Genomic DNA, 23,344 nt, shown 5'->3' with positions numbered 1-23,344 from the left:
CATTAAAAACCGAAAAAGATTGGAGCTTTTGGAGGGGGGAAGAGCTCGAGAGGTAGGCACGACGTTAGCATTTGGAGAGGAACGAACACTTGACGCTTCGGTGGGTAGTAAGTAATAATGCTCCCCCTTAAACATGCCAATTAAAAACTAATAATCACGCAATTAGACTAAACTAATCCTAATTAGCCACTCTCTGGTCGCCTAGTGACTGACAGGTAGCCCCTGCTTTCCGATGCGGCTGCACAAATTTGACAGCTTTTTATCATTGGCGTGTCCCGTATTAGAAACGCCTCCTGAAAAGGTTTAAAACCGTGTTAGCTTCAGTTTCATCATTAGCGTGTTCAGGTATTTGGAACGGGATTAGAAGAAACGTCTCTGTGGCTCAATTAAGGTAGCTTTTTGTTTGATGTGGCGTGTATCATGTGAGCTGCAGCTGGGTCTGCTTAATTTGGATTACCTATTTAATTATAGGATGAATTAAATATGTTAATAAGTAAACTTGATATAGTTTAAAATAAGTGTTCTAAGCACTGCAATAGAAGAAAGACTTTTGAGAAAACGTATTTACAAAGCTTCAAGCAAATAGTCTGTTTCAATAATTTAGTAAACTAAATTTGAGTAGATTTTGGAGTTTTTTATTATATTTTTTTTCAGTCTTAGTTTCTATATCACTAAGAGCTCGTTATTTAAAAATTATTTTTCGTTTATAAATATATCGTTTGGTTTTTCTCTGAATAAGCCAAACAATGGCCGAAGCTTCAGAATGGCAGAAAAATCGAGTGATAAAATAACGGTATTGCATAGTACTTTCGTTGCTGTTGCTTTTGCTTGGTTCTCAATCTTCCCTGCGTTTAGTTTCCCTTTCTCCCAGTTCTCAGTGATGAAGAAGCAGCTCTGCAAGTCAGTGTCATCCCTGATCTCGTTCATTAACAGTAACCGATGGTTTAGTCTACGACTACCCTAGAGGGACGTGTCATCTCGAGAGTGTGATCAGATGTTGCTTTTGGATGTTGCTGGAGAGATTTGTGATCGGGATAAGATAATGTGTGGTTTTTGTAGCTGATGATGGTGATGATAATACGGTTGCAACGTTGCAAGGACGGCATGGATTGTTAGTCGGATGCAACGGATGGACATCGACTGCCACGCTCGTGAGCGACGTGAAGGATTTGATTAATCAGGAGCAGCAACTGGTCAGATGTTGTTTTCAATAAAGAAAATTGTAGTAGACTCCACAACAGTGTAGTGCACATCCAGCTGATCGACCTTGATAGATGAGTTTCTGTACGCAGATTTGATTTCATTCCATTGAAACCAGGCAGCTTCTTTAGTTGACTTCAGAACATAACGCACGCAAACAGTACGCAGAAAGAAAATAATCTGAGCAGCATCAGAGTCAAGCAAGCAAAAGACCATATGGATACATGGATACGATCATGTATTGACAATTTTGAGAAGCAGCAATGCCACAACGTGCGAGTTTGGTAATTGCTAGTCTTGCATATGTACAATATAAGCTCAGTTTTGTATTCCATCTTGAGCTTTTATGTCATATTATATAGCATATCAGTGGAGTTCCATGTTCATCAAAAGGAAAAACTAAAATCAACTAGGCTGCAATTTCGACGGGGGGACAAATGCTTCAGAATGGGGGTGAAAATAGGTTGCGATCGAACACCCAGCTCTCCTTATTCCGGCTACCTAGAACTTTGCCGGCGAGAGGACGACATTTATATACAATGGACTGAACACAACCTTCATATATACAAGTCATTCAGGTGATTTCGTCATGAAGTTTTCAGGCGACAGAGGGCCTCAGGGGAGTGAGGCCAGCCTTGATAAACCGGAAATATTCCTTCTGCAGCATCTGCCCGCCATCAACCTGGTCAAAGCTGCACCTGTAGAAGCTGAAATGGCCAAAGGTCAAAAGCTCAATTAGTCGGCGAAGATTTCAACAAATGCAGCAGGAAGAAACGGAGATAATCTATATGCTAAAGGAAAATATCTAAATTAAATAACTTGGCTAAAATGGGACTTTTATACTGTGCTTGCTGCACCATATATTGTCCTCTTTAGAGACTTGTACTGTTCTATGATGCAACACATATTGTCCTCCTTTTGTTGTAATGCTTATTATGATTTTTGAAATATATGATATTATGCAATAATAAACACAATGCAGCTATAAGTATACACATGCAATGACAATTAACAGCAAACGTTGACTGCACAGCTGCTATGGCATGCATTGGAGGTGCACTATATTCATGTATTACGTTGCTGATATAAAATATTGTGTGTAGAGGTAAGTACCTGCCATCCAGACCAACCATCATTACAGTGTTTTGAGCACCAAAAGCTACTATGTAGCGTGTGACTTCTGGCAAATGGAACTGAGCAAAAGACCACTCTGAACTGAAATACTTTGGCAGAATCCCTGGAGAAATTCAGCACACTTCAACTTAATTCATAAAGAGTGATCACAAAAATTTGAGCATATATATACAGAGAGAGAGAGAGAGACGATAGTCTCAACATATGGAGAAACTAATGCATTAGGTCCTAAAGAGAATCATGGAGAGCTGATAATAACACTTGTGCTCTTGCTGCTTGATGTTCACTACTTAGCTTTTATTTAGTAAGCATTTGCAGTACTAGATTTGCCTGATCTTATCTGTTCACATTACTCCTTAAACACTACACTATTTTTACGAAAGCATCAATTAAGTTGAAACCTTTTACATTTTCATATGCCTTTCCAGGGAAAGCTAAACTGATAATTCATCGCATCAATTCACTAGAAGCAAGAAAACTATTAAAACAGGAAATCCAATGAACGCCATAGGCAGAATAGCCCCTTGAATTGACCAGGCTAGTTCATATAGAAGTTGATAAATTATGATTTCAATCTATGCCAAATTGCCAACTCCATTTCCTGAGGCCTGAGCAACTATGTACGGTGAAAACAGAGAAAAATTCTAACCTTTCATGAATGACAACGATGAGCTAGCATTGGATCCAGTATTTGTTTGAATAAGAGGATCTATGGAACTAGAAGAGTTCTGGTGATCCATTCGTGGGCCTTCAAGACTACGCTGTTCATTACTTGCATCTTCCCCAGCAACTCTCACTCTTAGACTGAAAATATGAACTGTTCCTTTGTCACTGGACACTGCCAACCACTGCACGTTGGGTGATAGCGCAATGCTGTATATGTCTGCTTTATCAAGTCCTCTGCGCACCTACAAGGCATTCAAATTGATTATTGAATATGCATGCTGATTGCCCACGATTACATATGCCGCAAACAATTCAACTTAAGAAGCAATGGAATAGAGAAGATGCCCCTTCTGTTATATACAAGAAAAAGATACCAAATATTGCTCACCTCCTGCAGACGAGTGCCATCCATTGTGTTGAATATTCTTATCAAAGTACCCTTCATGCTTGCTGTTGCCAGAATGATGCCATCCATTGTCAAAGCCATGCAAGAGATGTGAGAATCATGAGCTGAAATCAGCCTTGTAACCTTCAACCCAAAATGCTCTACCCGAACATGCCCTTGATGCACCCCAGGGCAGGCCAACACTGAAGTATTGGCATGGTGAGAGAGGCAGCACAATCCTTTTGGATTGGACTGGGTCTCAATCTGATGGAGCAGCTTCAAATCTGTGAAGTTATAAACGTATATCTTGCGCTCAAGAACAATCACAATATAATCCTTCCCCAATTTTACAGCCCGGACATCAGAACGGAAGGCAAACTCTCCAATACAATGGCTCCGGTGGTCATCCCAGATCATTACCTTGTTTGGTGGATAATGGGCATTGGAGCCACCACCTACAAGAGCAAGGATGTTGCAACGGAATAGCATCTCAACAATCCCAAACCCACCACTCTTCAGATCCCTCCTGAAAGTTTCTTTAAAAGGGTCACAATTAAAGATCCTGAAGCCATTGCTAGTTCCAGCAGCGAAACAACCGAAGTCCTGATTCCAAGAAACAGACAACAGCCTGATGTCCTGGTCATCACCGCTACCAGCTTCACCCTGGCCTGTAGAAGCTGACAGTTGCCATGGGTGAGAGGACTCAAATGTCCCAAGCTTGTCTGGGGAGTGCAAACCCCGTGATGCAGATACTTGTGAGCTCATGTGGGGGCAGACAAGGCAGATCAATCTGTTGTAAATGTGACGAATATACCTACACCACAGAAAGATCTGTTGTATTAGCAAGAGCAAATCAACAGTTAAGTACTGGGGGTCCTAAAGCAAGTAGAAGACAATCAACAGCAGGTAAAACAAATACTCCTCACAGTGAATGTGATCAGCTAATCACACAAAAGGGTGTCAAATATCCAGATGCTATGACAACAATATGCCCGCCGAACAGAGCACATTGCTTCTGTAATCACAACATTTTTGCAGGACAAAGGCACCCCCATAGCACATGCCAGATATGACACTTGGCTGAGGAAATTATATCATGGGAATAAAACCTAATACAAGCGTGAGATCAAATTGCTAAAACACTAACACTGTGTAACATTGGGGATACTAAACTACAAGTAGAAGACAGTCAACAGCAGCTAAAATAAATACTCCTCGTAACGAATGTGATCAGCTAATCACCCAAAAGAGTGTCAAATTTCCAGATGCAAGAAAATAATCAGCACGAAGCACATTGCTTCTGTAATCACAACTTCTTTTGCAAGAAAAAGTACCTCACGCACATAGCAGTTACTTGAACCCATGCCGCAGAAGCTGCTTAATTGAGGAAACTATATCGTGGAGCAAAAAAATCTAATACAAGAGTAAAATCAGATAGCTAAAACAGGAACACGATGTAACTGCGCCCCAATGCCAGCCGCAATCAGCTCCACCTCGCCCCCCCCCCCCCCCCCTAATGCAGCAAACGTAGTCCCCAGGCATCAACAACGCCACCGACAAAACAACCTCACAACTCCGCCTCACGCCCGCGTGGATTCGCGTCGGCGCCACCCCAAATCGCAGAGGGAAACCTAACGCGCAACCCCGATCGATGGCTCTCCTCAAAGCGTAACGGCTCCGGTGAAGGGCAAGCAAAGGAGAAACCGACCCTAGCTGAGATCGGGGCGGCGGAACACCCCCCAACCCACCCCAAACCTTCGAACAAACGGGAACGAACGAATCGGTAGCCCCCGCGCTCGCGCCCGCGCGCGGAAGGTTCCAGAAGAAGCAGCGCGGAATCGGGCCCGGCACGGCACGGCACGCGACGCGAGGGGGGATCCGAATCCCCGGGGATAGGAGAAGAGCAGGGGCTGCACGAGGGGGAGGAGGAGGAGGAGAGGAGGTTACCTCGCGGGAGAGGGAGGGGAGGACGACGAGGAGGAGGAGGAGGCGGGTGCGGGAGGAGGGAGACGAGGAGGCGGAGGCGGAGCCACGTGAGGCGGAGGCAAAGGCAACGAGACGAGACGAGACGAGACGAGACGAGGACGACGACGAGACGGGCCCGGATGGGGGGAGCCGGCAAGGAATGCACAAGTGTTCTTTTCTTTCTTTGGAGTGAAGCAAATATTAGTAGAATCAAAACTTTTGATTTTGGATTTTTTTTGTCTAGTTATTGATGAAACTTTTAAATATTTAAGGAGATAAATCTTACAAACTACGGGTATTTTATTAAATTATCGTAAAACTACACGATACATACCGATAGATTTAATGCTATTTTTTATTAACCTACGTATTTAAGACATTGTTATACAAACTACAAATCTAACATCGACTTTATTACAAAACTATAGTTTTAATAAAAAATACTGGTATACATTTAGACTCCAAAATCTATAGTTTTCTGATAAGTCCATCAGTAAATATGTTGTTTTGGGATAAATTTAGTACCAAATTTGTAGTTTTGTTGTTATTTTTAAATATATGGTTTTGTGATAATTTGGCCAGTCTATAGTCTTATACAATTTGCTCATTTAAAAATAAGCAATCGATAGTTTCATATTAAATTCATGAACAAAATGTTTACCTCTATTTTAAAATATAAGTTTTTCTGTCTATGGGAGGAGTAATTTGCATTACGGTAAATTGTGTAAGATTACATTTACGGTTTTTAATTAAATAATTTAGAGAAACTAAAAAAACAACAATGTTATCGTTGTCTCGTCATTACGGAGATCGTTTTATTTTAGAGTGGACTTTGTGTTCGTAAGAAGCTCTAAAGAAGTGCTGAATTGGTATTAGTTTTCGTGCTGGAATGGATTTTGACAAGTCCGATGGAGAAGCTCGGCGAGCACGGAACCGGACCGACAGGGATACACTCCGAATCCGCAGACCTGTTCCTGCCCAGATACATTCAGTTTAAATAACTACTAGTAGTACTAATGTTAAGGATTAATGCTAAGTAAAGTACACGTCGCATTACAGATTGTCCACAACATTAGTCCCCTAGTTCAAGATTTTTCAATCTTCCAAGATTTTTCAACCGGCCAGAAGATACAGAAGGCGACACTAGAGATCACAGCTCAAAGAGCCACGGATTCACCCATCAGTCGTACTACAAACTGTCAAAATTCCATGGTGAACTGGCAGTAATACGTTGTATATACTTATCTCTATTTTATGTAAATTCGTGTAGGGTCAGGTGAGTTCTCTCTTGTAGAGAGATGTGCTCAAGCATACATACCTCGTAAGAGCCTATACATGGGGGAGATAATATATGCACACCCAGTACACACGCACGCAAAGCACACACACTCATGTACTCTTTCTTCTTCGCTTTCAGCTTCTGGGGAAGACGTGGAGATTTGATTCAGCACCACACCGGGCTGCTTCTGCTCGCAAACGCGAGCAACACGGACGCACGCACCTAAAACACCTGCCTGCCATCTTGTCTGCAGTTCTTGTGCACAGAGTAGAGGCATCGGCTGCCTAGAATAGCTGGAAAAAGAGGCTCGTTGAGCCGTCGCCGAACGACCGGAGGTCTGCTGGTTTCACCAACGCTCTGCATAGCGGGCATGTCCGCTCCCTCTCGAACCTGCCATCGTCCAGGAGTGTTCATAACTCGTAAGAGAAGAATGCAAAGGTGGTCTCAGGTAAAAGATGTGAAAGGAAATGAGAGAAATTTCAGCGGCATAGAGGAGGGGATGCAAGGTATACTGATATACATGGGCTTACCATTCAGAGACACAATCCTCGCAGAAGATATGTTTACAGCGCAAAAGAATGGGAGTATGCATCTTTTCTTGGCATATAGCACACATATCTCCAGTAGCACTAACCTGAAGAAACAAACAATATAGGAGTCAAGTCAAGAAAATTAGAAAATAGAGTATGCTTCAAAAGTTCACTATGGAACGTCCCGTGCAATCATATTACACAAGCCATCATTATCCTGGGCATTCAGTGATAGTGACAGCCAACAACTACTTAGTGCTTCAAGGGTATCATTACCTGTTCACTCGTCGCATATGAACCATAATGGAAGTCTTTATGAGATAATGCCCTCAATGCTGTCAAAAACGATTGAACCTGGCAGGGAAACAGTTGAAATTTTAGAAGGCACTACATATCCCTTATGCAACTAAATACAGGAAGTTACAGCACCTTTTCAACAACTGATGTCAACTTGAAAGTAAGGTATAATCCAGTGGTTAGAGATGAAAATAGGCTCCCATACTCCTTGTTCAAGAAAAATCGATACCATACAGGAGTAGGCAATAATGCTCGGTACAGAAGTAGAAGATATTCCACAACTGTTAACATTTGGCCCTGAGCAAAAAGGAATGATTGATTATAACTCACAATAGTATTGCACCCTGAAGCTATCATGAAAGGCACAAAAGGATAGATCACAGAAAATCCAGTATTCAGATGCATAACAGCTTACCTGCCTACGATAGCTACGCCCTTTGCTGTTCTTGTAGTACATAAGTAACATACACTTTATGATCATAGCAGTTTGGCGCACCATTGTATCTGCATAAAGTTGGAAGGAGCCCCTATAATTAAAAACTTTATGAAGTATCGATACTAAATTCTAAAGATGATATGACCAATTTGACTAAAAGCATCTTGTAAATACAAATGATCATGCTTCAAGTATAAGGACGTGATAGCCAGTTAAATCATCAAGTAAATGAGAGAAGCACACATACACATCAAGTAAATAATAGTGGACATGTGAGCGCAGGTTGCAAAATGAAAGGACTCAAGTGCCAAAAACTAAAAACTTTCAGAATTCACAAACTTTGCATGCCATTGTTGTAGCACCAGTAAACTCCAGATACATAAACGGCAGATAATATTGTAGTACCATTGAACATATCATCAAGTAAAATACAAATGTGTTCAAGCATCATAGGAGAAGAGAGCATACCATTCACCAAAATGATGAATATTGCATGCCAAAACGGTGGTATTTCTTTTGGAGGAAGCATCACCAGAGGTCTTACGAGGTCACCGTTCTTGTAACACCAGTAAACTCCAAATACATGAACGACGAATAATATTGTAATCCCAACGAGAACTGACATTTTTCTCTCCCCCTGCACCAAAAAAAAGTATCAATGTATCATAGCTAAGTGCCTTATTGTATATATAAACAGGTAAAAGCAATTAAGTCCACATAATATTGTAACTTATGAGCATGATGAGAAGGTCAGGAATACAAAGATAATTGCAATTTTCTATAGAAATAGCATCATCAACAAATATCGAGAATCAGATAGATGGTGCAACAAGCACTCGAAAACAAGGGCAGCCTTATATAATAACCAGTGCCATTTCTTGGCAGTATAGGTTACAGACCGCTAGACCAGTAAACAAGTTTCCCTAGTTATCCTTTGGCAGCAGCATGACATAATAAGTGCAAGGCACAGCATGGCATTAGTAGAAGATTGATTGGTAAATAGTAATGCACATACAAAAATGAAAATGTGTTCGGATACAGGAAATCCATGAAAAGTGCCCAAATAAAACTATGAGTGGCCAAATAGCTAAGCCATGTTACCATCACATTATTCAGAGATGATCTGCCCTCGGATATTTCAATTGAAACAAATTACATCGAAGGAGTGCTCTAGACATCAACAAAACATAAATTCTTTCATTGCACTGTATTAACTTCACTCTAAAGCATAACACAGCCCAATGAAGTCAGAAAGCCACAGGTAAATTTAACCAAAAGCTCAACAAACAAGCACCAACCTTCAAAGCGGTCTGCTTGCGGAGGATATCGTTGGACTTGAACATCACCGCTGCAATCCAAATCGTCACAAAGAAACCTGCAAGAGACAATCCAAAGCAAAATTAGAAGGCATTTCACATTTCACAGATAGACAAATGCAATCATACACGCAGCAAACACATGATGGTATAGCTATTCGTGCTTGTGGTTGTGGATAAGTAGAATTAGACGGGGCACGACCTTGCAAGTGCTGCCTGATGAAGACGACGAGCAGCAGAAGGGAGAAGGGTAGTATCTGCTCCACCCACCTCGCCACCTGCTGTATGTCGTACCTCTGATACGACGAGGAGGACTCCCTCCCCGCCTCCCCGCTGCCCGTCGCCGACGTGGAGGGGTTCGCCTGCGCGGCCCCCGCCTCATCCTCCACGACCCCTTCCTCACCCCTCTCGGCCGACGCCCCGGCCTCCCCGGACCCAACAATCCGGATCGACACCTCGCCGGCCCCACCCCCGGCCTGGTGCGGCCCACCGCCGGGGTCCGCGCGGAGGATCCCGGAGTACTCGAGCAGCGCGGAGAGCGGCGCCTGGATGAAGCTAGACGCCGAGAAGTGCACGCCGTACCTCCTCCCCGCCGCGGCCGCGGGCGGCGGGGGCTGCTGCGCCGTAGCCGCCTGCCCCTGCCCCTGCCCCTGCCCCTGCGCGTCCATCGGCCGCGGTAGAGGCGTCCGCGACGCCGCCTTCCAGAACAGCCTCCGGCGACGCTGCCTCACCGCCGCCGCCGCAGCGGGAAGGGGCTCGCAGTCGTCGTCGCCGCCCGACGCGAGGGGAGACGGCGGCGCCGGGGCCGGCGCGCGGAGGCACGCGGCGAGGCGGTGGCGGAGGCGGCGGTGGAGGGAACCCACGCTCGTCGTCGTCGCCGTCGCGGAAGAGGAGGATATTTCTCTCGTCTCGTGTCCGCGTCTCTCTCTCGCTCGCTCTCGCTGATCTTTTTTTTCCTCTCTTTTTTTCTCCTGCCTTTTCTAATTATTATATTAGTTTATTTTTGTTTTTATTTATATTCTTTTCGGGCGTGATGGATCGAGAGAGATCGTCGTCGACTCGTCGTGGGAGCGTTGGCTAGGTAGTACTTTGGGTCGGTTGCGTGCGCGCGGGTTGGTTGGAGTACCATTTAATCGTTCGTTCGGTACGGGTTTTTTTCTTTTGATTTAGGCTTTGTTAAGTTCCAAATTTTTTTTTCAAAAACATTATATTAAATTTTTAGACACATAACTAAAGCATTAAATATAGATAAACAAAAAACTAATTGCACAGTTACGGAAGAAATCTTAAGACGAATCTTTTAAACGTAATTAGAAAGTGATTAACCATAAGTACTACAGTAACTAATATGTGCTAATGACAGATTAATTAGGCTCAAAAAATCTGTCTCGCGATTTCCAGCTGGAATTTGAAATTTGTTTTATAATTAGACTACGTTTAATACTTTAAATATGTATTCGAAAACTTGATGTAATGTTTTTGCAAAAAAAAATTTGTAAACTAAACACGAAACGTCTGAATTTCTCGGTCTCAGGCTCAGCACTGAAAGCAGTGGCTCAGTCAGAAATTTCGCCACAACTCGATATCACCAATTAAAATTTTCAAACATACCGTAAATTAGGCGCGGTTTAGTTCCTAAAAACTTTTACCAAAAAGATAACGTCGAATCTTTGGACATCTAAATGAAATATTAAATATATATATATATATATATTAAAACTAATTATATAGTTATGGGAGATATCGTGAGACGAATTTTTGAGCCTAATTAGAACGTGATTAGTCATAAGTGCTACAGTAACCAACATATGCTAATGACGGATTAATTATACTCAAAAGATTCATCTCTTGGTTTTTAGAAAGAATCTAAAATTTGTTTCGTAATTAGACTACGTTTAATATTTAAAATATGTGTCCAAAAATTTGATATGATGTTTTTATAAAAAAAATTTACAAACTAAAGCAGGCCTAAATATAAGATCTTCATGTTCATAACTAAAATGGGTGTCATCGGGCCACCTGAACTACCCTGTATTGAAGCAGCGTTCTTTTACAAAACGAATATCATTTGTACTGGTATTCAGGTATCAAGCTTATACAGTTATGCAGTATTTTTGTTTTTTTTTAAGACTCAAACTCATTTATAAGGTAAAATTTAAATATTGAACCGTTAATTTTGGATTTGTTACTGAAATTTATTTTTCAGTCTTAGTTTATATTTATAAGAATACATATATAAAAGTTTTATTTTTAAATCATTTTTTATTACAAATACATCATTTAGTTATTTTCAGAAAAACCAAACAATCAACATATTGCGTCTGCTCTCATGTAACAGGTTATTGCTAAGGGATTATCATTGCATACGTGGTACGATAGTGTAGTTCACTCTTTTTTATGGTATCAAGTGATGAAAATAATCGATGAACATGTGGCGTATCCTCATCTTTACCTATAATACTTTTCATCGAGAATTTGATACTGATATATCCAATCATAGGTGAGTTTGGACAAATGTTAAAATTATCTGGAGATGACTCTATCTTCGAATATAAGTCTTTTCTTAATTCTATGCAAGTGAAAAGGTGGTTACACTTTTAGACAATTATACTAGCTGAGTTCATAAGTAAGAGAGTAAAAAAGATATTGATTTGCTACGAAGATCTTTATCGAATATTCTACGTTTAGAGTAAAACAAAAATCTAAAACTTTTAAAAAAAGTTTCATTGCAACTCTATTCAGAGGACATATTCAACTAGCACCAACATAAATCAAAGCGGGTTATGTCATACTAAGCATTACCCATAAACAACATGATTTGACATAAAAACAGAAGTACTAGTATTATTTTGACCCATACTAGTGATAAAAAAATGCATGATAAAATAAAATACATGGCTTTAGCCTAATCCACGTCTCCATGACATAGCAATCTGCCACTAGATATGTACCGTAGCCCACTGGAATCTCTTGATGGAGACGTCAAAACCACCATTGGTCCATGGATGATCGCTGGGTTGGCTGCTTCTGCTTCTGCCTCTGCGGAGACGAAAGCACAAGTTCATCAGCCTCCCCTCGTTTGTTAGTGGTGACTAGGAAGTGGGAGCTCGACCTGACCTGCTTCAGGTGATCAGTTCTCCTCCATACAACATGGACAGAGCTATCATCCACATCCCATCACAGAAACGCAGAGAAATTTCAGACCTCGTTAACATCTTGTAATTCACCACATATTTTCGTTACCGGTTATGCTTATAAGAAAAAAATTAAATTCTCGTCTTTAAATTTGAATTTGATATTAAAAGTTTTTCACCGATTTTTATTACCTAGTTTTGATTTTTAGATTACTGATAATACATATATAATGTTTTTATTGATATATTATTTTGTGTCCGTAAATATGTCATTTTGGACCCTGACATGTCCGAGCTATTCCGAAGCACGGTAGTCCCCTTTTTCCTCTCCCGCGTCGTTTTCTCGTGACGCAAAGCGCTCCTTTCTTAAAAAAAAGAGTGAAATACACTAGCAGTCTCTAAACTTGTGTGCATGTGTCATCTAGGTCACTGAACTCTCAAAATGCATTTTTGAGTCCCCGAAATTGTCCAGGGGTGTCATATAGGTCTAAACGGGCTCCGACCCGCTCCATCCGCTGACATGGCATGCCACGGCGGTGCCTACATGTTGGTGTGGCCATATGGGTCCCACATGTCAGTATCTCTCTTCTCCTTATTCTTTTCTCTTCCTTCTAGTAGGCGCCACCGTGGTATGCCACGTCAGCGAATGGAGCGGGTCAGAACTCGATTGGACCTATATGACATCCCCGGACAAGTTCGAGGACCCAAAAATATATTTTAAGAGTTCAGTGACCTTGATGACACATGTATACAAGTTTAGGGACCGCTAATGTACTTCACTCTAAAAAAACACTATAAAAAACCGGTTTCTTGCAAACCAATTGGTTAGGATTGCTTGATCCACACGCTCTCCTGGGTTGGATGCTTGCACGGGTTCATACAAATTCATCCATGATCTTATAGGTCCGTCCTAATACACAAACATGTTACTAATAATCTTATAAACAAATCAATATATAATTAAGGGATCCCTATAATTAACCAAAATTCTTGCACTGGAGATCATGTGAGGCAGAGACAGATTAAATTGTTATTTGTCGGTAGATAGAATACAGCACACAGGCTTGTTCCTAAAGACGTGGCAAATTTATATCTTTGAGCAAAATTTAATCGAATTAAAGGCACAACCAAACCAAACCAAACACCTTTGTGACAGTGACTCTCGCACGGCCAAGCTTGTCCAGCATTTTTCCAACTCTGCTTAACACACACATTGCAGTTGTGACTTATCAATGATATATTCCGTATTAATTCCTTCCCCTGTTTTCTCCAACAAATTCTGGTTCGAGCGGGACCAAGCGATAACGTGACAACTTCAATGAGGATGCCATTTGATGCGTCTCTTGTAGCTGTGTACCTTTCCTTTGCAACATGGCAAGAACAGGCAGAGCTCTTCTGAAGAAAGCTGCAATTTCTTCGGGGAAAAGAAATAGAAAAAAGAAGAGGAATATAATGATATATGTCCACCGAATTGAGGAATATAATGTTACGTGTTATTGAAATGAACAATTTTACGGTCCAATAAAAAGTAACAAAAAGTATCTCGAGTTATCGGTATCTCGCGGTATCAAATCGTTTCTGATCGTTGGATGTAACAGCGCACATCCTAATCAGCTAGATCTAATGGTGAGAAAGTGATTTGATACCTCGAGATATTGGTACCTGGAGGTACTTTTTATTGGACCGGAGCAAATCTATATTAAAATATATGCTATGCCCATGAATCTCGAAGCAAATAAAACGACGGGAAGTATAGCTGTGCGTCCAATTGACTGTATTCATTTTGTATTTTAATAGATGACGCCGTTAATTTATTGACACACGATTTAACCAATCTTCTTTAATTAGCTACACATAAGGTTTTGTCCAAGCTGCAAAGGTTTTGTCCGAAAACAAAAACTAGATACACAGAAGAAAGAATCTGATGCGAATGCCATTGCATCTGTGATCTAGCCTCAGATCTCCTTCCAACAATAGCACAATGCCATCATCTTCTTCAGAAAGTACTATCAATTGAGTGCCTTTCAACAATCAAAACCGAGTAACTCAGATTGTACAGCTACAGCTGAAACAAGCAGGACGAATGGGCAACCAAGCTGGCCACATGCATCCCCAAATTCGCCATTAAATCCAGTGTTTGCAGAGTAGTACTGTTGTAAGGAATGCCAGACAAATTTGGCTTTGGAGATTTGGGCTTTTGGGTAATCTGTGGCCTGTGTTTTGTGCATTTCCTGTCTTTGAGGTCTTCGTTTATCCGCCAATATTTAAAGATCTTTTTCTTTTTCCACAGAAGAGAAGATGCAGGCGCACATACACTATTCATATCTTCATGAATACTCCCTTCGTCCCAAAATAAATCAATTATTCACTTTTTACCTATAAATTTTGACTCTTCGTCTTATTCAATCTTTTTTACGATTGATATTTTTGTTTTTATTAGATGATAAATCACAAATAGTATTTTACGTGTGACTAATTTTTGTCTAATTTCCTAAAAAAATTTTAAATACGACGGATGGTCAAACGTTGGACACAGAAACCGAAAAATTGTTTTTTTTAACAAGGGAGTACGTTCCTAACACATGCTAAAAGTACAGCTGACGATGTTAGTCGACGTTGTAACTTTTCCATCCTTAGTAGTTAGTAGAGCACAATATCAACATTTCGTCGGAGAAGATTCAAATTTCAAATTTCCCCCTTGCTTTATGTGCAAACTGTTTCTTTTTTTTTTCCTTCACACACATAAATTAAAGACCAGTATCCAAAATAAAAATTAGGTCATGGATTTGTCATTGGTCTCCATCTCTTCTTTAAGTGTGTATTATAGGACTTATTCATACGTGTGTAAATGAGTGTGCACGTGTCTTCCATATAATAAAAACGAGTAAGTTTTCAGAAAATCCCATGTTTTAGGATCAAAACTGTTGAAACATATGTGCAACATGATATTTGACACATAAATCAAGTATTATAGTTCTAAAGTATTACAAAACCCAACTCATATATATGTTTATTATGCACTGATGCAAAGTTTCCATCTTATAAAGTACCTATAAAATTTTTAGTTATTGATTTATTAATAAATATGATTGGTTTGACCCTTCCTGTTTTGAAAAATGTCATTTTAAATACGTAGAATTTACACACATAAATATAAGTTCTACAAACCCTTGTAAACAATGTGGTTATGGCCGCATTCGACGGGGTCTAAGTTATCTAACCCCCTTTATTTTTTACGCGTACATTTTTCGAACTGCTAAAACGGTGTTTTTTTTTAAAAAAAATCTATAGAAAAGTTGTTTTTAAAAAATCATATTAATTTATTTTTATATTTTTAATAATTAATAATTAATGATTAATTAATCATATACTAATCTATTACTACTTTTTTCACATTGAATAACTAACACATTCCACCCCTTCTACCGAACATGACCTATATGTTATAAGTCACAATACCTATGTTTTTATGTAACTTTGATCTAAAACACATATTTTTTAAAAAATATGCAAAAAAAATTAATCTATCTAAATAAATTCAAAGCTATCAAAGAAAAAATGAAAGAAAGAAAAAGGAAAAGAAAAAAAAATGGTTTGTCCCCTCGTCCAAGCCGCTCTCCACTCTCGAGGCCAGTGTGAGTCTAACCCGAACCGCCGTCGTCGTCCCCGCCGCGAAGCCGATCTCGATCCCCCTCCCATGGCGGCCGCCCTCTCCTCCTCGCGGCGGGCTCTACACGCCCTCCACCGCCGCCTCCTCCTCCTCCCCCTCCCCCTCCCTTCCGCCGCACGCCACGCACCTTCCCCCTCCCACTTCCCCACTGCCTCCTCCTCCTCCTCCTCCCGCTTCTTCTCCGCCACGCGCCCCGACGCGAGGCTACTCCGCCACGCGCTGCCTCCGCGGGCCCCGCCGCAACGTCGGGTGGTGGGCGGGGTCAGGTCGGCCGCGACGGGCGGCGGGTCGAAGCTGGGGCAGGGGGTGAAGGGGCTGGGGCTGGGGCGGCCGCTGGGGGCGGCCAGGAGCGCGGCGGCGCGGTACCGGGAGGCCGTGGGGCTGCAGGTGGAGGCCTTCTGGAGGCGCAACTACATGCTGCTCGTCGGCGCCGGCGCCGTCGTCGTCTGCATCGCGCTGTGGAGGGTCATGTTTGGCATCGCCAGCACCTTCGTCGGGCTCTCCGAGGGCATGGCCAAGTACGGCTTCCTCGCTCTCGCCACTGCCATGGTGACATTCGCCGTGAGTGCTACGCTATTCTCGCTTTAGCTATGAACTAACAATCTACTATGATAGAATGTAGATATGGTTTAGCTAAACTAACAATCTACTATGATAGAATGTAGATATGGTTTAGCTAAACTAACAATCTACTAGTACGCTAGATTGTAGATATGGTGTAAGAATTCCACAAGATTATTTTCATGGTAGGATTTATATGCATTTTAGGCTTCAAATTCTAGCTATAGATGGTATAGCTTGGGATGCAAGTGTTTTTTTACCTCGAGACCACTATGTACACACACTGCATCTGAGAATTAACACTTAACCTTAATGGGTATATGAAGCAACACATTTTTCCAATCATTTTAACTACTGACATTTTGTCTGAACATACTATGAAATGTGTCATTTTATCTGAACTAGCACTTCATTATTTTGATTCTGAATGGACTTAAAACCTGAGTCACAATTACTCCATTACTTTTATTCTGTACTTAAAAACTCGTGGCACTTGAGAACTACTAGATCACTATTTGTTGGTCATAGACTAATAGTTTTAACAGAGGATGTCATGAAGGTAGTGGCCTAGCCATGTACAAAGACAATAGAGTCTACCTTTTAAGATGATACTCTAGTGAAAAAAGATATCAATTGATTAGTGCAGAGATGTGCTGGGTAGTGTGCATTTGATACTACCTCTTGCCTTTATGTTTTTGTTTTTGGGGTCCTTATATTAATGAATATGGATTGGCAGAGAAGTTGAAATGAACTGTAGATATTTGTTAGCTAGGAACTATGGATAGTCTAATTTATGGTGGAAATCATAGTTTGTTGCCTCTTTTTGATGACTAATTTTGTGTCTGTCTCTTGTCTTATGATTGTAAATGCTTATAAAATGGCCTCATTGATCTAATATTTTGACTGCAAAATTTGCTTGACAGTTGACGCCTCATATTTTGGGGGGAGCAAATGATTATATTGTCTATCTTTGTTATAGGGCATTTACACACGTGCAAGATTAACCATAAATCCTGACAAGGTTTATAGGATAGCAATGACAAAGCTCAATACCTCTGCTGCAATCCTTGAAGTCATGGGTGCACCCTTAACTGGTACTGATGTCAGAGCATATGTCATGTCTGGTGGGGGGCCTAAACTCAAGGACTTCAAATTTAGGCTTGGTGGAAAAAGGTGCTTTCTGATCTTCCCAATTAAAGGATCAGAAAGAAAGGGCCTTGTAAGCGTTGAAGTCAAGAAGAAAAAGGGACAGGTATTTAAATTATTTTTCTCATTTATTTAAAAAAAAATCTAAAACTACTTTGAAACCTCGTTTTTGTTTTCTTCGTTTTGAAAGAGGACTACAGTGCCTCTAGACTGAATAATCTTACCTCTGCATGCACAGTATAATCAATGTGCTGGACCTTTTAGTAGTGAATTAAAAGTTGGAAAATAAGATGGACCTTACCTTTTCTCTGCTTCAGTGCTTCTTCCTTGTTGATATAAGTAGAGAAATATGAGTCTCTCCCAATTTAATGGAAATAGTTTTTATTTATCGTGGATTGCTGGCATCTCTGTTTTTAGAATTGACACAGTACATGTATCAATGTATGGCCCTATCCATTCACTCAATAGGGGCATAAACCAATAACACCCCCCCCCCCAAAAAAAAAAAATCTTCTGACATTCTAATTTCTTTGCAGTATGACATGAAGCTACTTGCTGTCGACATACCAATGGCATCAGGACCTGATCAGCGGCTATTCCTTGTCGGTGACGAGAAGGAGTACAAGGTGGGTGGGGGCTTGATATCAGAGCTGCGAGATCCTATAGTAAAAGCTATGGCTGCAGAGAAGGAGTTTGATTATCTTGATGAAAGAGAGGATGCAGAGGACGAACGCAGGGAACGTGAGGAGGCTGAGCGAAGACAACAGGAAGAGGAAGCTGAAGCATTGAGGCGTGAGGAGGAAAGGTTACGCGGGGAGTATGAAGAAAGGAAGCGGCGAGAGGCTGAGAACCCGGAGAAAACCACTTAACAGAATGAACTGCAACAATTTTTCATGTTGTGCATTTTGTTCTTTCGCAACACACACTAGTAGCAATCAGTGATTCGATAGCGACCAAGAATTGCATCTGAGTTTCAGACTTGAGAGAGGCAATGTGCCCTCACCAGGCATAGCGTGTGAAGAAAGTAATAATATTTTTGCTGCTCCTTGACGGATTACTTGGGAGCTCTCTGTAACTCACTGGTTGCTTCATGGGCCCTTTTGCAGTTTTGCTGCCAATCTGTGGCGGCGCCTCTCGATGCCTTGAACCGATGTGTTTGCAGTTTGCTGGCTGTTGCGGCTCTATTATGGTCCTGCCATAATTTTTGCTACCGCCCTTTGGTCTGATAGGTTATAGGGATATATACCATCAGGTAATGCAGCTAGACAGCTGTCATTTGTGTCTTTGTTCACCTGTGCCATGTTGCTGGTCTGCTTTGGCTGTGCCATGCTAAGATTCCTTGTTGAATATCCACAAAATGGTACATGTTGATCCACTGTTCTTTGGGAACTTTTTGAGAAATCGAGGTCTACTATTCCAACGCCGAAACTGAAATTTTCCATGGTAATTTGCATAAAATTCTTTGAACCCCTGGATTTTTCAAGCACTGCCAGAAACTGATTCGTACTGGGAATTTTTCTTTCCAAGCATAGCCAGCACAGCCAGTCGACCAAAGCAGTGAACTGGGAAGAACCAACCATGCACCACCCAACGAAATGGACAACAGTCCACGTCACCTTTATCCTTCTCTTTGTTTTTCAACCTCCTTTTCCAAGCTCAAAGTGTTTGCTTTTGCACGTCTCGTACAGTACACGTCAGCATTGATTAAGGGTCCGTTTGGTAGGGCTAAACTTCACATCTAACTCTAACTCCACTGAAAGCTGCTCCGGTGAGAGCTAGAGAGTAGATCAAAACAGATTGGCTAGCTTGGTCTGCTCCAGAACTCTTAAAAGAAATAATACAAAATAGATTGGCAATAATAGTCTTGTGGATTATGTGTAGTCATGATTAAACCATAATTTAATTATATTTCTTTTTATGTAATTAAATACTAATTATTTTTCTTTTGAACTTCAACCACACAATTATATGATTATAAAATACTATATGCTAGTTACCACACAATATAAATATTTACTAATAATATATAGTAGCATGAGTGACAAATTCAAGTAATTCTAATAAAATAATAAAGACAGTAGGTCTTTTAGCGTGAAGTGGAGCTGTAGAGCAGAGGCTTCACCTCTACAGTTCATTTTTTAGGAACAACTCCGCCAACTCCACTAAAAAAAATTAAAAACTATACCGTTTGGCATAACTTCAGCTCTAGTGGAGTTGAGAGCTGGAGCTGTCCCAAACGGCTCTAGTGAAGACGGCGATTAGTGCCTCCTAATGCGTCCATGTGAGGACTTGCAGGTATGTAACGTCAAAATACTGATTTCTTTTTTCTGTACTAAAATAATTTATTTATTAGTAACATACTAACAGTTGGGATGCTAAGTTGCTAGCAGGAAGCTCACGGCTTAAACAGCAACTTCCCCCAAACTCTTGCCACTCCAGCTTCGCGGCTTTAGGTCTTGTTTGGCGCCAAATCTACCAGTCCTGTCCCAGGTAAATCTCTCCAGTTTTTCTTTCAGATTAATTGAATTTGAATCCGCTTCTGTGCTGCTACTGCTGGCTCGATGAGGTTCTTGCCATGCCTTGGATTCATGGCCAGGATGGTTCATTTTTTATTTATTTATTTTTTTGGTCTTTTTGCTTTTTGCTCGCAGCTCTCTCAATTCTTTGCCTTCTGTGCTCCAGATTTCTTGGTTAGATGAAATCGTTGTTGTGAAGACTAATTAGATTGATTTACGCGCCGTATTTTGTCAGTTGCTGTGGTATCTGGGAGAAAAGAAAAGAATTGGGGGGTGATGTCTATGAGTTGGAAGTTTCCTGTCGCTGTGATGCTGTAGGGGATTGATTCTTGGACCTAAATGGTGTCCTACTACTGCTACCAGCCAGCCAGGATTGAGTCTAAAGCACTTTGTGTGGTTGATGCATCAAGCAGTTGGTTAGGACTTAGGAGTCTAGTCCTATGCTTTGTGCAGTATAAGTCTAGCAAATGCTGGGAATTTGGATCATGGGTTGATGATAATATGGTATCTGAACACCTTTTTTTTTTTAAAAAAAAGAAGGCGGTATCTGAACTGAGCTTAGGTGAGAGACCTTATGGTGTTTATCTTTTGACCGGGAGGTTGTGATATGTGGACTGAACATTCACTCTTCTTCCTGTTCTTCGACAGCCTTTGTTATTGGCTATTACCTAATGTTGCCACATGAGATTCGTTCGTTTCCTGTCTTAGCTGTAGAAACACTTTTTATTGTTTGAAACAAGCTGTAATATTATTGTTTGCAGTTTGCCCAAGAGAAGTTTATTGCTTTACTGTAGTCAACTACTATGGGGTGCTGTATGGGAAAGGTTAGCCTTCTTGTGAACACAGTTAACCGTTATTTGGCTTGAGTATTATGTAATTTTGTGGTGACTGCTATCGAATCCACAAGTAATTTTTAGTGTTTCTCATGTTGATCTCCTCGGACAGGAACGCAGTGATGAAGAACAGAAGATTGACTTCAAAGGTGGCAATGTGCATGTGATCACTAACAAAGAGAATTGGGACCAAAAGATTGCAGAGGCAAACAAGGATGGTAAAATGGTAAGTAACTTGTAGTTGTATATATGTTTTCTACAGTATCTGTCTCTTGTGGATAACTGCATAAAGTTCCCGACAGAAGCAATGCTACAAGTTCTAAAAACTTTTAAAAACAAAACGTAACCATTTGATTTAATTTGGTGGAGAAAATCTGAATTCAATCATAGCAATCCACATAAGCTTTATAAGAGTTTTGTATATGCACAGCCTTTTCCTTCTGACAGTATTTACGACCACATGTGCATGGGTCTGTTTACTGGTTTGCCCATATAGTTGTATCTACCCCATTGTGAGAACAATACTCCCTCCATCGTGAGTTCACTTTTGTACATGAAATTGCATAAGCACTGTTCAGATTCATGTACAAAAGTGAACTTATTTTGGAACGAAGATAGCATAACATTCTCAGACACTAGGACAAATTGAAATTGTGTATCAAAATATGCTGGTTTTTGGAAGGCAGCATAGCTATTTATTTGAAAAAAAAAGGGAAACAAGTCCTTTGATATATGATATGAACAGGGATTAGCATCAGATTAGTGTGTTTTGAAATACATGATGCTCAAATTTGATAACTGGAAAGTGGTAAAACGGGAAATCATTGTCATTGCTAAAGAGTGAAAATTTGACAACTAACGCTTCCTGTAGGTATGCATGCTTTGTTTCCTTGCATGCACTGTAACATAGTTTGCACTGAAAGTACCATATTGCCAGTTTTTTCTGAGTCTTGAACCTACCCCCCAAAAGAAGATCCCTGGTCTTCTATAACATGGTTTGACATGTTTAGTAGTATTGACCTGCCTTTTATGAATTTACCAAACTGGTTAGTGCTAAATTGGTATCTGTGCTTATCTGTACACTTGAAACTGCACACTTCATCCTCCCTTTAAGCTGCAGTGTCTGTAGGTCTTATTTGTGAGTATTCAAATTTCTGCTTAAATGGACACACTCAATGCTGCACGCAATTGTAACCCCAGGTGTATTTGTTATCTACTACAGAAATATGTGTCCGCATGTCTTTTTTCATAATGAAATGTGAACCTGTGATATTTGTGCACCCATAAGATTATGATCTATAAATAAAGAATTGGTGGACCATTTGTAGGTGATTGCAAATTTCAGTGCTTCCTGGTGTGGACCATGCCGTGTCATTGCACCTGTTTATGCTGAGATGTCACAGACATACCCCCAGTTCATGTTCTTGACCATAGATGTTGACGAGCTAATGGTAATCCAATGTTTCTTTTACTCTATATATGTCCCTTCTCAGTCTCATCTGGTTCTCTACCAATTTTCTGCAGGACTTCAGCTCGTCATGGGACATCCGAGCGACCCCGACTTTCTTCTTCCTCAAGAACGGGGAGCAGGTGGACAAGCTCGTCGGCGCCAACAGGCCTGAGCTCGAGAAGAAAATTGTGGCGCTTGCCGACGGCGCCTGAGGCAAGCCAGTAACGAACAGGCAATGTTGTCAGCCTGTCAGGAGAGCAGAAGTTCAGAGTTCAGATTGTCACGGCAAATACTCCATGATTTTTATCATCAGAGGCTGTATATCCGTTCTGCCTATGTGAACTGCTCAGAGTTCAGACTAGTTTTGGCTATGTGCAGATTGTACATCCTCCGGGTAAAAGTATCCTGTTTCTGTTTAAAAACACACCTTTGGCATGCTGTTCTGGCACTATTGTTGCCAAATTTTACCCTGGTGATTCATGAACTGGTGTATGCTGAGTGTGAATTGATATAAAAACAGCTGGAAATATTGCTGCTACCATGACATTATTTGACAAAGTGCATGAGAAATGCCACCATGATGTCTAGAGCAGGGCCCTGTAGATCTAATGGGCTTTTTGTGAGCTACCTGGGCTCGCAATGCATGCGAGCCCACTGTAAAACACTCCCTCTGAACCTGACACCGAAATTCACAGAGCAATGTATCTGAATTCTGAAGGTGTCATCATTGTTGGTTGATTTATCGGTTAGCCGATATTTAGAAAAGGATATAACCACCGTAATCCTATTCGTAATCTATCTCTAACTCTAAAATTTGTAACCCTCA

General features: G+C 40.9%; 4 protein-coding genes across 6 annotated transcripts; 2 read left to right on the top strand and 2 right to left on the bottom strand.

The window, feature by feature from the left end:
• Window positions 1-1,391: 1,391 nt before the first annotated feature.
• Window positions 1,392-5,367, bottom strand: LOC107305507 (autophagy-related protein 18d-like). 2 transcript variants are annotated; one of them, XM_015843502.1, is made up of 5 exons: window positions 5,333-5,367; window positions 3,389-4,199; window positions 2,984-3,242; window positions 2,314-2,437; window positions 1,392-1,907 (listed from the first exon to the last, which is right to left on the bottom strand). In XM_015843502.1, exons 2-5 carry the CDS (start codon window positions 4,148-4,150, stop codon window positions 1,799-1,801), a joined length of 1,254 nt encoding a protein of 417 aa, XP_015698988.1. In that variant the 5' UTR covers window positions 4,151-4,199; window positions 5,333-5,367; the 3' UTR covers window positions 1,392-1,798. The 2 variants fall into 2 exon arrangements, with proteins under 2 accessions (XP_015698988.1, XP_015698983.1); XM_015843497.2 differs by lacking the exon at window positions 5,333-5,367 and adding an exon at window positions 4,720-4,853.
• A 1,201-nt stretch (window positions 5,368-6,568) lies between these two features.
• Window positions 6,569-10,001, bottom strand: LOC102705665 (RING finger and transmembrane domain-containing protein 2-like). Its single transcript, XM_015843716.2, has 8 exons — window positions 9,411-10,001; window positions 9,191-9,267; window positions 8,361-8,529; window positions 7,872-7,960; window positions 7,589-7,753; window positions 7,436-7,513; window positions 7,160-7,263; window positions 6,569-7,019 (listed from the first exon to the last, which is right to left on the bottom strand). The coding sequence occupies exons 1-8, from the start codon at window positions 9,874-9,876 to the stop codon at window positions 6,914-6,916; spliced, it is 1,254 nt and encodes a 417-aa protein (XP_015699202.2). The 5' UTR covers window positions 9,877-10,001; the 3' UTR covers window positions 6,569-6,913.
• A 5,932-nt stretch (window positions 10,002-15,933) lies between these two features.
• On the top strand, window positions 15,934-19,123 carry LOC102705949. The gene is made up of 3 exons (XM_006643736.3): window positions 15,934-16,573; window positions 17,553-17,825; window positions 18,256-19,123. Exons 1-3 carry the CDS (start codon window positions 16,040-16,042, stop codon window positions 18,586-18,588), a joined length of 1,140 nt encoding a protein of 379 aa, XP_006643799.2. The 5' UTR covers window positions 15,934-16,039; the 3' UTR covers window positions 18,589-19,123.
• Window positions 19,124-20,092: 969 nt separating this feature from the next.
• Window positions 20,093-23,059, top strand: LOC102705197 (thioredoxin H4-1). Of its 2 annotated transcripts, none has more exons than XM_006643734.3 (5): window positions 20,093-20,209; window positions 20,997-21,059; window positions 21,181-21,294; window positions 22,397-22,519; window positions 22,593-23,059. In XM_006643734.3, the coding sequence occupies exons 2-5, from the start codon at window positions 21,039-21,041 to the stop codon at window positions 22,728-22,730; spliced, it is 396 nt and encodes a 131-aa protein (XP_006643797.1). In that variant the 5' UTR covers window positions 20,093-20,209; window positions 20,997-21,038; the 3' UTR covers window positions 22,731-23,059. The 2 variants fall into 2 exon arrangements, with proteins under 2 accessions (XP_006643797.1, XP_015689829.1); XM_015834343.2 differs by lacking the exon at window positions 20,093-20,209 and adding an exon at window positions 20,704-20,797.
• The last annotated feature ends 285 nt before the right edge of the window (window positions 23,060-23,344 follow it).

Source organism: Oryza brachyantha, chromosome 1, assembly GCF_000231095.2.
Source record: "Oryza brachyantha chromosome 1, ObraRS2, whole genome shotgun sequence".
NCBI classification, from domain to species: domain Eukaryota; kingdom Viridiplantae; phylum Streptophyta; class Magnoliopsida; order Poales; family Poaceae; genus Oryza; species Oryza brachyantha.
Note: the sequence above shows the minus strand (reverse complement) of the source record. Positions and strands in the feature narration are given on the sequence as shown.

Bases quoted from the DNA above. Each gene is read 5' to 3' on its own strand.
- LOC102705665 (XM_015843716.2), bottom strand. From the start codon at position 9,876: ATGGACGCGCAGGGGCAGGGGCAGGGGCAGGGGCAGGCGGCTACGGCG. The intron at 9,268-9,410 runs GTCGTGCCCCGT...TGTCTCTTGCAG, and splicing joins CATCAGGCAGCACTTGCAAG to GTTTCTTTGTGACGATTTGG. The intron at 7,514-7,588 runs GTGCTGTAACTT...TTTCCCTGCCAG, and splicing joins TGACATCAGTTGTTGAAAAG to GTTCAATCGTTTTTGACAGC.
- LOC102705197 (XM_006643734.3), top strand. From the start codon at position 21,039: ATGGGGTGCTGTATGGGAAAG. The intron at 21,060-21,180 runs GTTAGCCTTCTT...CTCCTCGGACAG, and splicing joins TGGGGTGCTGTATGGGAAAG to GAACGCAGTGATGAAGAACA. The intron at 21,295-22,396 runs GTAAGTAACTTG...GACCATTTGTAG, and splicing joins CAAACAAGGATGGTAAAATG to GTGATTGCAAATTTCAGTGC.
- LOC107305507 (XM_015843497.2), bottom strand. The intron at 3,243-3,388 runs GTGAGCAATATT...AATGCCTTGTAG, and splicing joins ATGGCACTCGTCTGCAGGAG to GTGCGCAGAGGACTTGATAA. The intron at 1,908-2,313 runs GTACTTACCTCT...TGGCCATTTCAG, and splicing joins ATGGTTGGTCTGGATGGCAG to CTTCTACAGGTGCAGCTTTG.
- LOC102705949 (XM_006643736.3), top strand. From the start codon at position 16,040: ATGGCGGCCGCCCTCTCCTCCTCGCGGCGGGCTCTACACGCCCTCCAC. The intron at 16,574-17,552 runs GTGAGTGCTACG...TCTTTGTTATAG, and splicing joins CTGCCATGGTGACATTCGCC to GGCATTTACACACGTGCAAG. The intron at 17,826-18,255 runs GTATTTAAATTA...ATTTCTTTGCAG, and splicing joins TCAAGAAGAAAAAGGGACAG to TATGACATGAAGCTACTTGC.